Source organism: Mastomys coucha, unplaced genomic scaffold (genome assembly GCF_008632895.1).
Source record: "Mastomys coucha isolate ucsf_1 unplaced genomic scaffold, UCSF_Mcou_1 pScaffold7, whole genome shotgun sequence".
In the NCBI taxonomy this organism is placed as follows: Eukaryota; Metazoa; Chordata; class Mammalia; order Rodentia; family Muridae; genus Mastomys; species Mastomys coucha.
Genome location: NW_022196913.1, coordinates 78,803,187 through 78,816,201, shown reverse-complemented (window position 1 = coordinate 78,816,201; position 13,015 = coordinate 78,803,187). Strand labels below are relative to the sequence as shown.

General features: G+C 38.2%; 1 protein-coding gene across 3 annotated transcripts in view; it reads left to right on the top strand.

Moving 5' to 3' along the window:
- Lrp12 (LDL receptor related protein 12) overlaps positions 1-13,015 on the top strand; it is a 72,390-nt gene that overhangs the window by 45,292 nt on the left and 14,083 nt on the right. For all 3 annotated transcript variants that reach the window (XM_031359699.1, XM_031359698.1, XM_031359700.1), the window contains one exon: positions 12,416-12,551. In XM_031359699.1, the coding sequence (XP_031215559.1) occupies positions 12,416-12,551 (136 nt within the window). The remainder of the gene's footprint in view (positions 1-12,415; positions 12,552-13,015) is intronic.

Genomic DNA, 13,015 nt, shown 5'->3' with positions numbered 1-13,015 from the left:
CCCCCCCCCCCACAACCCCCCCATTCCATCCTCCCTCCCCCTGCTTCTATGAGAGTGTTCTCCAACCCACCCACCTACACCTGCCTCCCCACGTTCTTAAGGAAAGTAACACATATGAATACAGGATACTGAATTGCCTACCTCCCCAGAGCCTGGTCATGGAATGCTCCAGATGCTGTGTTAGAGCGCCCCCATGAGCCTGAGGGAGGTGACGGAGAGACCATAACTTTTATATTACATGCTTTGTAACTTAATCTTGTTAATATTTTGCTGTACAGTAACGTACTTATATTAATCTTTTATGTAATCGTGTTTTGTATATTATCAAATATCTCTTAAATGGCTGTTTTAATAAGATTACAATGTATTTTCATGTTGCTTTATCATTTGGAACAGTGAATAAACTCAGCATTAGAAGAGTTGGGCTAAAGTGGAAATGTAAAAAAAAAAAAAAAAGAAGAGTTGGGCTGAGCATCTAGAATACAGTCAAAGCATGTTGCCTCTTCTGAGAGTGTATCATGCTTAGATGATAGGAGTAAAGTTCATCTAGATGAGCAGGTCCGCTGCACTGAGTGGGCAAGACCCGTTGAAGGTATAAAACACACGTTCACATGTGTAATATTTTCTCTGACACCTTGAGAATAATTCTTCAAAGTATGATTGTGTATTAATTATCTGTAATTTTGCAAAATTTTCTGCTGTACAAAGCCAGTCACTTAGTGGGTATTTTAGTTTGGACATTTCTAAATGGTCCACACGTAGAAGGTTAGGCCCCAAGATAACACTCATAGGAGGTAGTGGAGCATTTCAGAGTTGAAGACTGTAGGATGTCTTGTGATCAGCTTGCCCCCCAGTGCTGATTGCAGGACTCTGGTCCCTTCTTACTCTCTGGCTTTCTGACTTATCATGAGGCATCACAGGCACCAACTAATGAGTTATCTCTTCAAAGACCAAGAATAGTGAGGCCAGTCATTTGACCAACCTTCTGAAGCTATGAGCCAAAAGGACCTCGTTTTTAATTTGAGTACCTTTGATACTCTCTTGAGCTTGCAAGAAACTAGCTGCAAGAAACTGGACTTTTCCTATCAGCTTGCTAATGTAGTGCAGTATTAATAAGGAAGTTTTTTGATCTTCAAAATAATCTACACAAATAGAAATATGGTCCCAAATAAAGGAGATGATAGTTTTTATTACACTCACTTCAGCACACAAAGGACATAATGACTTAGATATAATATACATTGTGTCACAGCTGATAGAGATGGCTGAAATCACGGACTCTGAGGCCAGCTTGTTTGCCAAGTACCTCTTCCTGCCTCGTCTCTTCTCCATAAGTGCAGGTGCTTCCCGCAAGAACCACCACAAGCTTCAGAAATTAATAGTTTTCCCCATCCAGGGAATAGAAACAATAATCCCTTGCTCAGCATTTAATTCTCTAGTGTATAAATTAGAAAATGTAGGTACCATAACAATAGTTTTTATGCCCTTACAGGAAAAAAAAAGAATGCCCTCATGACTTAAAATAAATGTATAAAAGGTTGAATCCTCCCAATTCATCTTATCTTGTGCTTCGCCAGCAATTTCAGAATTGTTCATCATGCTTAGAAACTTCCCAGGGAATGGTTAGTTTCTTATAGTGTAATTACACTCAGCTTCATTGCCCTCCTGAGATCACATTTTACTACATTCTTGAGTTCCTCTTCAATATGGTGTCTCTTCTGACTTTATTGGGTGTTTTATTTTACCACCATTTAGCATCATTTTCTCATTATTTATTATGAACATTGTGATCTTCAAGAAACCATGGAATTACCTGCTTTGATTAGAACTAACGTCCATGCAAAATAATTTGGTTCTTAAGGAATGTCACTTAGAGTAATGGGAATAATTCTGTTGCTATATCCTCCCTTACATATCTGTGCTAATGCAGGAGAATATGCATGTGAATTATACTCTTCTGACACGGCAGTGGGCCAGCAGGTATTAGAATTTCATATAAGTTATTTAAAAAGATGGTTTGTTTTTCAACATTCACTGCCTTTAACTTACATGGCTACAGTATTTCCCATATGTTTAGTGATATATTTGCACAGATATGCCTGTGTCTAGAAGCCAGAAGTTACCTTGGGTAGGCCATCCTCAGGAGTCATCCACTTTGGTTTTGGGGATTTTGGGTTATTTTTTTAATTAATTTATTTTTTGAAAAGTGTGTGTGAATTCATCCATGCATGCAGTAGCTCTTAATCTGCCCCTATTGTCTGCCTTCCTCTCTTCCCAGACCCTCTTCTTTCAATGTCATGCCTTCTTTAAATTACCCACAGAGCATGGCACTCTACCAGAAGTTGCACCCTTAAAGAAATCTGCCCTCCCCAGCAGTGTCACCAGTTACTGAGTATGGAGCCAGTGAACCCCAGGGTTCTCCTCCTCCTCCCCCACAGTGGGACTGCAGGTTGAACTGGTACTTGTACTTTAAAGCAACTACTTAACCAACTGGACTGTCTTCCTAGCCCCAGCAATGGCTCCCCCCCCCCCAAATACATCTCTTTAATTGTACGTATAATAGCACTTTCTTACATGTTTTCTTTTAAGTCAATCTTTTTGCCTAAGTAATTTTTCTTCCCACATGTAGAGTTACGTACATCATATTATTAAGCAGGGGAAAATTTACAAAAACCTACTTCTATACTACTATATAGGTATAGAAAAGGGGACTACAACAGACTAAGAACAAAGAAGTTCTTTCTTTAATATGTACATAAATATAGGTATAAGAAAAGCATATTCTAAACCAGCATGTTCAGAAGGCAGTGACTCAGTGTCATTGACATAGCCAAGAGACACTCACAGATGGGAAAGGGCAGGCTCAGATTATCTTGTAAAAATTACATTAAGTATGGCATTTAAAAAGTTATTTCAAGTATATATGTGATATAGTTTACCCTTGTACTCATTACATATTTCTTATAATAACTTGCATTCCTGAGATTCAGCTAATAGCTGTATATCCTTCCACAGCTCTTATTTCCTTGGAATACCAGGCTTTTTTCATGCCCTTCATGTTTGTCTTGTGAAATTTAGTAGTCAGTGAGTGTAGTTACTAACTTGTATCTAAGTTCTGTGATTTCTACAACCCAAAACTGCATACATTTCATGTTCCTCTTGGTCTCAGCTACTTACTGCCATAAAATGTCAACCCTTGTCAGTTCTCAAAAGAAACCTGGGTTTTTATCCTTTGAACAGGAAATTGTACATTTTCTTTTACAAGTAGTTTAGGTCAAATCATAAATTTCATTGCTAACTCCTTTTTCCAAGCTTTAAAAACCCATGAAGTCTGAAATTGAAGGATTTATTTGACATGACTTTGACATGATCTCGTCTCTCTCCCATCCTCATCTTAATAGAGGTCATCCAAAGCCTCCAGCTTTAAATGACTGCTGTAAAAATGACTGTTCAGAGAGAAAAGCCTGGTGTATTAATCTATTTTTACAACCACAATTCTGTACTTTTACTATAAGATTATTGAAATAGCAATAGAAACTTGAAGTCTTTTATTTTATTAGTTTTGCTTAATTTTTAAGTCATACAAATTACAACTATTTTTAACTAGTAAACTAAATAAGAAATCTTACTAAGAAATCCATCAAAGGACTTCTCAACCCCTTCATTCTTGATTAAATTTTCTCCTGAAGAACAGGAGAACAGTATTTAGTTAAGCCCTCCGAGTGCCTTAGCCACCTTAGGGTTGTAAGTATGTCACTGTTTTCCGTAAGTCACTGCAAATGCCCTGTGTCCCGGTCTCCTGTGAGTGAGTGATGGACTTTGAGGCACTTTCAGCCTCATCACGTGCATGCACCTTCGAAGATGCTGCCGCCACCGCCTTGGAAGCTGCCATCATTCACTCTTGATGCTGGTTTTCTCTTTGTTTAATTGACTAAAGTTTTCCAGGATGGGTCTGGCTCTGTAGCCTAAGTAGGCTTCAATGTCCCAGTCTTCCTGCCTTCATCTCCCAAGTCAGATGCCACCAAGCCCAGCAAGCTGCTGTCTTTTCAACTGACAGGTCGATTGTTGTGGTTATAACCAGTGATATGGGGGCAGGGTTCTATCCCCAGAGTTAGTGGAAAATTTATAAAAATCTTAGATGTGTGTCATCATTCATGTATGAGTTTTTGTTTATGTCTAAAGATACCAACCAAAGTAAATTAAGTAGATTTTTGAGGGGTAGAGGTGATATTTGTGTTAAAAAATAAACAATTGATGATGTTAATTATGAAATTTATTAAGCAAAATGACCAAAGACTATAGCAATTTTGACATGTCGTGGGTACATGTGTATGTGTGTACATGCGCGTATGTGTGTGTTTTCTTGGAAACCTCATGCTTTACACAGCATACACTAAAACAACAAGGCTTTGGAGAAAAGTGATGTTGATGCAGATCTCTTACAACTGTTGAACTTCGTAAGTGTAGAAAGACAAACAAACAAATACCTAGTCACAGTACTTATGTGGTCAGATATCCATAGACCTTTCGTATTTATAATTGGTTTCTATTGCACAGCCACACAGGCCTGGGTTCATGCATGTTTAACCTTCAAGGCATTCATTTCCAACAGGATCAATATAACCAAAACAAATTGAAACAAATTTATTTCAGACAAATCCTTCACTGGGAAGGTGCTTTCTTTTTAACAAGGTATGTGATGGCTTCGCATCTCCATCAGCACTTGCAGCTTCCCCAGAAGAGCATCCAAGAAAGCAGGCAGCTTTTAGCCCTAAGTAGCCACTCTTTGTAATGAAGAAAAGTTTTCCTGGGCTTCAAACCCCTTAACTAAAAACTCCTACCTTAAGTCATTAACATGCTAAGAAATTTTTCATACAATTTTATATTATACTAACAAAATTCCTCTTTTTGCCAATTACATATAAATTAACTCTTGTAAAGAATTAACTAGACCGTATAATTATGTGTAAGCAATAGAGAAGGCCTGGATTGAGTGAATGTAGGTAAAAGAAGGTCAAGATTGAAATACTGTAAATTAGGAGTTCTGTTAAAGTCTAGAAAGATGAGGTTTAAAAGGGCTGAAGATACACACATTTTGTTATGTGAGAGCTGGAGAGATTGCTTGGTTCTTCCCGAAGACCTGGGTTTAATTCCCATCACCCACATGGTAGCTTGCAACCAACTCCAATTCTGGATCTGACTCCCTCACCTAGACATACAGGCAGGCAAAACACCGGAGCACATGAAACTAAAACAAACAAAACCGTTCCTTTTAAATAGTATAAATGTGATGTTTGGGGAGCATGTGGCCTACCCCCATACTCACCCTGGTTTCGTCCAGCAGCTCACTCTGTGTGATACTTTTTCATTCTGGAACATATATTAACTTTCTTCCACTCTCCTTCCTGCTGAGCTAAGCCTCATCTCCCTGAAACAACCCAGGCTTTACCAGTCACCAGCCTGATTTGGTATGCATGATATTATTTATTGACCATGCTATAGTCAATCAAAGCAGATACTTTCTTTATCAAAGTAATTGTATATATACCTTCAATACCTTTTGCTTGGTCTTCACCATTTGAATACCCACGTGAAAGCAAGAAGATAGTGGCTTCAATTTAATCACATTAAAAACACAGTAAACCTTTTCACATTACAATTGCGGTTAAGCATTAGAGCTGAAGTGTTGACATAAGATGGGATGGGGCCATTTATAGCTCACTAATATAATAAAAGAAATAAGAGTTGGGAGGCATTAATCAGAGGCTGGGCCTTGGTAACTTTGGTAGTGAAAGCAAACTTGATTTCCAGATGAAGCTTCCAGTTCTTCTCATTACCAAATCTAGTTTATGAATTTCTGAGACACCCCGTGATATTCTTGACATAAATTTCCTTTTATTGACCAACCTATTCTCTTGACCAAATGATGCTGGCACCAATGAAGATGTAGAATGTAGAACAGAGGGAAAGGGTTTGGGAAACACGACATTCTGACCATGTTGAATCTGCTGTTAAGTCCAGTGAGCATCTGACCATGCAGACTCCCTGGCTAGAGAGTTTAATTAAGCACATAACCTGTAGTTGAGGTTGCACATGTGTGAAGTGTACTGAGAGTGGAGAAGAGGCTCTGGGACACGCCATGAACACACTTGACCAGAGTGGCTGGGGAGGGCACTAATCCAAGAAAGCCTGCAAGGCAGATGGAGGAGAGCCACAGATAGGTAGTGGACCCTAACAAGAAGCAAAAAAGGTTAATGCCAGGTGCTCTAAAAAGATAAGTATCTCGAGAACTGGAGACCACTGGATTTGGCAGTGAGTGGTGAGTGTGTGCACGTGCATGTGTATGTGCATGCAGGTGTGTAGATACTATGGCTAAGATTAAAATTGAAAGTGATTTTAGTGGAGCAAATGAATGCAAAGTATAGAAAGAAAGAATTATCTTGCTTATCCTGGTGAGCTTTCAGAATTCACCATAGACGAAAGTGATGAGGGGCAAGAGGGCTGAAGTAGAAGTTGGAGGTAGTCAAGTGGTAACTATTTGTCTAACATGAAGAAATTACAACTAGGTAAGTTTAAGTAGCTTATACTGCAGGAAAGCCAATAACAGCAGATGGAAGAGAGAGACTCTGGGCCTTCCCATTCCAGTTGATCAGCATAGTACAGACAAATGCTTACCCAGAACAGAATGGACAGCTTAAGTTTGTTTTGGGAATTTAATGCATTTTTTCTTAGGTATATGAGGTCATGTTATGAGTGTGCTATAAACCCAATACATTATACTTGGATGTATTGACTTAAATGACATAGATCACCATAAACAATTATAAATATTTGAGGAGATTGTTATGTTAACCCTGATTGAAAGTTTATACAATGATATGTGTACTTATGTGAAATCATGTTAACACATAGTTTTAATGAGTTTATAGATCAGTTGAAGGCTCTTTTAAATCCACTGGATCAAAATGCCAAATTCTGCCATTCTGCGAAAGTGCAAAACAAAGTCAGAGTATGAATCTAAGGAAAAATCTTTGATACTGTATTTAGTTTTATATTTACTAAGGGGAATGATGTATGTCTTAAAGTAATGTCACTATGAATACAGATGGAATTATAAGTATAGTAAGTCTTAGTCAAATCTGTGGCAGCATGTCTTAGCCCTGTACACGTGTATACATGTGTTCATGTGTATTTGTGTGTATTTGCTCATGTTCATGTGTGCTCGTGCATTTATATGTGCATTCACATGTCCTGTGCATCACACAAAAGTTTTACCTTTTTTGTATGTGAGCACCACCTATTGGTTTCACATATACTTGGATTTTTTTCTTAAAACCTCATTTAAAACACTAATAATATAATAATAATCTTTCTAGTTTTTCCCTAGAGTTAGTCTAGTATTTATTTAAAAGTTGGAGGTTATTTGCTGTGTCAGAATCTCCTGCATCCAGGGTTCTAGTTGCTTTGGTAAAAAGTAACAAGAAGGTCTTTAGAATATCATCTCTTGAGATTACCATGGCTGCGTTAGTGAACGGAAGCAAAATTGTACTTCATTTTCTCTAAATTTGTATAATGGAATTACACTTGGAGAAACTGAGTCTTTTTTGAACCATCATTCATCACAATCAATCATTTTCTTTGTAAAGGAGGGAATTTACTTTGTGGTGTAGTTAGAGATGACCTCAGGCTCCTGGTCTTCCTTCTCTGCCTCCCAAGTGCTAGGACTGGAGGAGTGAGTGTTCCACCATGCCCAGTTCAAGACATTTACCAGCAATGAAACTTAACGACAACAATAAATAATTAAATGCATGTAAATAGACAGACAGACATAATCAATTAATAAGTGATTAAGACTAGGCAGTGAGATGAAGGCGGAGCCCTTGGTGTGTGTGCCCTGTATTCTCAGCCATGACTCCTCATGTTCTAAAAGTGGTTCGCATCTGAGCCCTTTGGCAGTACATCTTAATTCCCTCTTAGGCTTGCACTCTGAGTAGGACATACTTTAAAACATCAATAGTAGATTTTCTATAGACAGTTAGTTGTTCTATAGATCCAAGAATTGACTGGAAACAATTAACACCATTAATGACATTTCTTAAACTATGCAGTTTATTTCCAATTGCTCTTAGCCTAAATTGAGTAGCATCAACCTCTGTTTAATAGGAAGCCTGTTATAAACTGCAATGAGGGTATTTGGCTGTCTTCAAGTCTGGTTGTTGGATTTTTTAAACTTAGTATCAGAGTTCAGGCAATTTATGGGGGTGAGTACATTATTCATGCTAACTCATTTTCTCCCTCAGCAATGCTTTTTTAAGTACAGATACTAATTAGTTAATTAATTGGGATATTGTGCTCATCGAATTTTTTTTTTTACTTTGACATATAACTTTTTTCATTTTTCTGGAAATTGTCTTAGGATTTCTAATAATTCTTTCTGTACTCTTAGCAGCTGCTCTCTCCACTACTAATTTGCAGCTTCCTCTAGTCAGCCATTACTTTAGAAGTCAGCCAGCATAACTCATTAAAATTGTATGAAATGATAGTTCACAAGGGTTTAAGTTCTACTAAACCCTTTAGCTAGCTTTAATTTTTTTCTTGTTCATCTGTTTTCTTTCCTGCTTTCTTTCTTTTGTTTTTTTTTCCTTTTTCTTTCCTGTCTGGCCAAGCATTTTTATTTTTATTGGAGAAGAACACATTGTCAGGTTATCAGCAGGATTCTAGATAAATGCAAGCATAGGTAAGCATAAGTGCTTCCTTTGGTGATGTTCAGATATTTAATGACTGTAGTATTTTAAGTATCACTTCAGAAATTTAGTTTTTAATAGCTTAGGATCTTTCAAGACCCCATCTTAGTTATTTTTTCTTTTTTTAAATATTAATGTCAATTTTTTACTATATTCAACACAATATGTATTTTATACCAATCATAAAAATGGTGGACATGTTATTAAATGAACATAAATAGATAAAAGTCTTTTTGTTTGTTTTGTTTTTAGTAGAGCTTAAAATCTTGGCTCTTACTGTGGTACAAACCCAAAATAAGAACAATTTTTAGACATTAGGGTTCATGGTAATAAGGCTGTACTTCAATAACCCTCACATCATGAAAAAATTTTTACCTCCATCGTAGCTAAGCTGAGAGTTGACAGTACTGCTGTGCCAAGGGATGAATTGTAGGCACAATTTTTAGAAACATTTCCTGCTATGGTTAAAGCTATTTGACTTGAGTGATTGTGTTCATTCTCAGCCCCCAGGGAGCAGGTTACATTCATTTAAGAAATGGTGTGTGTATTAAGATGGTTGATCCATGAAGTCATTCACCAACTGTTTCAATGAACAATGGTTCTGCTTGGAGGGTGGCACAGACATTAGGTAAGGGTAAGAATCTGGTTCATTGGCTGTGATAATTTGGAAAAGCATTCATCTCAGAGAAAGAGTAACTTATAAGTTCCTCTTCTTCAAAATTGATACAATAATTATAAATATCAGGCAAAGCATTCAGTCTCACTCTTTGTAGTTCTCCTACAACCCACCGTCCAAATTAATTGTCTATGTTTCTTTTTGGCTGTATATACTTTTGAAATATGTAAGCTGTTCTGAAAACCATAGTATAGTATAAGAACATCAAATAAACAGTCCTCCTAATAGAAAGGCTGAGATAGGAGAAGCAAGATTTCAAGACCCTTATGTTGTACACAGCAAGACACTGTCACGTACAAACAAGCAGAAAGTGTATATAGATTGTACAATATTGGACCTATTTCTCCAATTACCAAATAAGAGAGACCACTGGATGACAGCCCAGCAAATTTCTAATTCCTCGTATTTTTGAATTTCAATTGATTAGGATATGTTGGTAATATTTTTATATTAAGAGATATTAAGTAAAAGTGATTGTTACTTCCTGTTATTTTTGTTGTTAGAAGTGGAATTATGTTTGTGTGTGTTTGTTGAAAGATTACTTTCTTGCTTTCTCTAGGGTATAGTTTCACTCCTTCTGTTAGAGTTTTCCCATCTATTATCTGACCTGTAGGGTCGGATTTGTGGGAAGATATTGTGTAAATTTTGTTTTGTCATGGAATATCTTGTTTTATCCACCTATAGTAATTGAGAGTTTTGCTGGGTATAGTAGCCTGGGCTGACATTTGTGTTCTCTTAGGGTCTGTGTAATATCTGCCCAGGATCTTCTGGCTTTCATCGTCTCTGGTGAGAAGTCTGGTGTAATTCTGATAGGCTTGCCTTTATATGTTACTTGACCTTTTTCCCTTACTGCTTTTAAAATTCTTTCTTTGTTTAGTGCATTTCGTGTTTTGATTATTATATGACGGGAGGAATTTCTTTTCTGATCCAGTCTATTTGTAGTTCTGTAGGCTTCTTGTATATTCATGGGCATCTCTTTCTTTAGGTTAGGGAAATTTTCTTCTATAATTTTGTTGAAGATATTTACTGGCCCATTACATTGGGAATCTTCACTCTCTTCTATACCTATAGAAGAAGGTTTGGTCTTCTCATTGCATCCTGGATTTCCTTCATGTTTTGGATTAGGAGCTTTTTGCTTTTTGCATTTTCTTTGGCTGTTGTGTCAATGTTTTCTATGGTGTCTTCTGCTCCTGAGATTCTCTCTTCTATCTCTTGTATTCTGTTGGTGATGCTAGCTTCTATGACTCCTGATCTCTTTTCTAGATTTTCTAACTCCAGGGTTGTCTCCCTTTGTGATTTCTTTATTGTTTCTAGTTCCATTTTTGGATCCTGGATGGTTTTGCCCATTTCCTTCACCTGTTTTCCTGTAGTTCTTTAAGGGATTTTTGTGTTTCCTCTTGAAGGGCTTCTAGCTGTTTACCCGTGTTCTCCTGTATTTCTTTGAGGGTGCTATTTATGTCTTTCTTAAAGTCCTGTATCATCACCATGAGAAGTGATTTTATATCTGAATCTTGCTTTTCTGGTGTAATGAATGGTGTGTCCAGGACTTGCTATGGTGGGGGAATTGGGTTCTGATGATGCCAAGTAACCTTGGTATCTGTTGCTTATGTTCTTATGCTTGCCTCCCGCCATCTGGTTATTTCTAGTGCTACCTGCCCTGGTTGTATTTGACTGGAGCTCGTCCTTCCTGTAACCCTGCGTGTGTCAGAACTCATCAGAGTCAAGCTGTCTGGGTAATCCTGTGATTCTAGGATCCTGTGATCCTGAGATCCTGAGATCCTGGGTGTGTCAGAGCTTCTGGGAGTCAAGCTGTCTCTGGGGACCCTGAGATCCTGGTGTGACCAAGATCCTGAGATCCTGGGATCCTGGGCATGTTAGAGTGCCTGGGAGTGGAGCTTCCTCTGGGTGTTGTGAGACTGCCTCTGATCCTATGATCCTGGATGTGTTAGAGCGTCTGAGAGTGGAGCTTCCTCTGGGTGTTCTTGGATTGGCTGTGGAGTTTCACCCAAGGTCTGCTCAGGTCACTGGCCCAGACTGGAAGGAACCCGTGCCACTGGTCTGGTGGAGTTCCTGTGTGCCTGGGTCCTGCTGATCCCAGTTACTCCTGGTATTGGGACAAATGCTGTGTCTTCCTCACCTCTGATCCTATCATTTTTTTCTTACTGTGATAAAACACCATGACCCAGACAACTTATAGAAGAAGAAGGCCTAGGACACTTGTGATTCCAGGGAGATGAGAGGCTGTGGCCAGGAAACAGTCTATATAGACTGTGAGCAGCCAGCTGAGAGGGCTCATGTCTCCACAAACAGAAAATGTGAACTAGGAATGACAAGTAGCTTTTGAAACCTCAACGTCCCTCTCACGGTGACATACTTCTTTCAGCAAGGCCACACCTCCTGAACTTGCCCAAATATTGCCACAAACCAGGGACCAGGTATTTGAACGTGTGAGCCTATGGGGGCTTTTCAGATCACAACCCTGTGCTTATGCCTGATGCTGTTCTAGAGTCATTGCAGGAATGGTGTTTTAATATCTTCTGGTCTTTATCCAGTCTCCTTTGTATCAAAAATTATACAGTTCAGTATCATATGGTTATTTAAAGCTCACTGAAAGCAACTTGATGATCCTAAAGATCTAAACATGTTTATTGAATAAATATTGAACTTTAGGTAGCTCACAACAAAATTTAAAAGATCAATTTGAGAAAGGTGAACTGGGGAATTGACTGATTTTTATGCTTAGATTTTAAAGCTCTGACGCCTGTATGATCTCACTGGAAAAGCTCCTGGTTTGCTAGGAATTTCCAAATAAGGAGAAGGTTCTTCTAGAGAAGAAAATAAAATGCCACCATGGACAGAACGGCTTCCTGAGCTTGCTGAACGAACCATGTCTTACTGCGTGTGATTTGATGTCTGAAGGGTTTGGGTTTTCAAAGAAATGCTGTTTTTATTTAAGATGTCATGACTGGCTAAGGTTGTTGTGACTGTCTTCCAGCTTGTGGAGAGACTCCAGAACAAATTCGAGCACCAAGTGGAATAATCACGAGTCCAGGCTGGCCTTCAGACTATCCTGCCAGAATCAACTGTAGCTGGCTCATAAGAGCAAACCCCGGGGAAATCATTACTATAAGGTAACTCCGATACCTTTCATATTATTATTCTTTTTTTAGAAATATAAATATAATTTCTATAGGTACAGCAATATGAAATAAATGTTATGGCTAGCAGTGCCATTTACAAAGTAAGCAATGATCTAATCAGTGCTCTTTCCGCACATTAAGAGGACATCACTACATGCAGACATTGCAACTACTTTTTAACAAAAATATACTTTGCTAAGTAGCTTATATGATAAAGAGTAGTCTTTACCAATGTATAGACAAACAAAACTCACTACTCAACTCAAAGACCCATTCCATAACCCTAGTCTCATTAGTTAACTCCTCTACCTAAAGGGAGTTAAAATAGGATTGCAGGGATGTGTGCTCATAAAACTTTAGCCATGCTATTCAGCATATCTGTGTAGAGTGTTCACCCTGTCTGCACATGGAGGCTGGAGGTTCATGTTAGCATGTGCAGGGTGTTCACCCTGTCT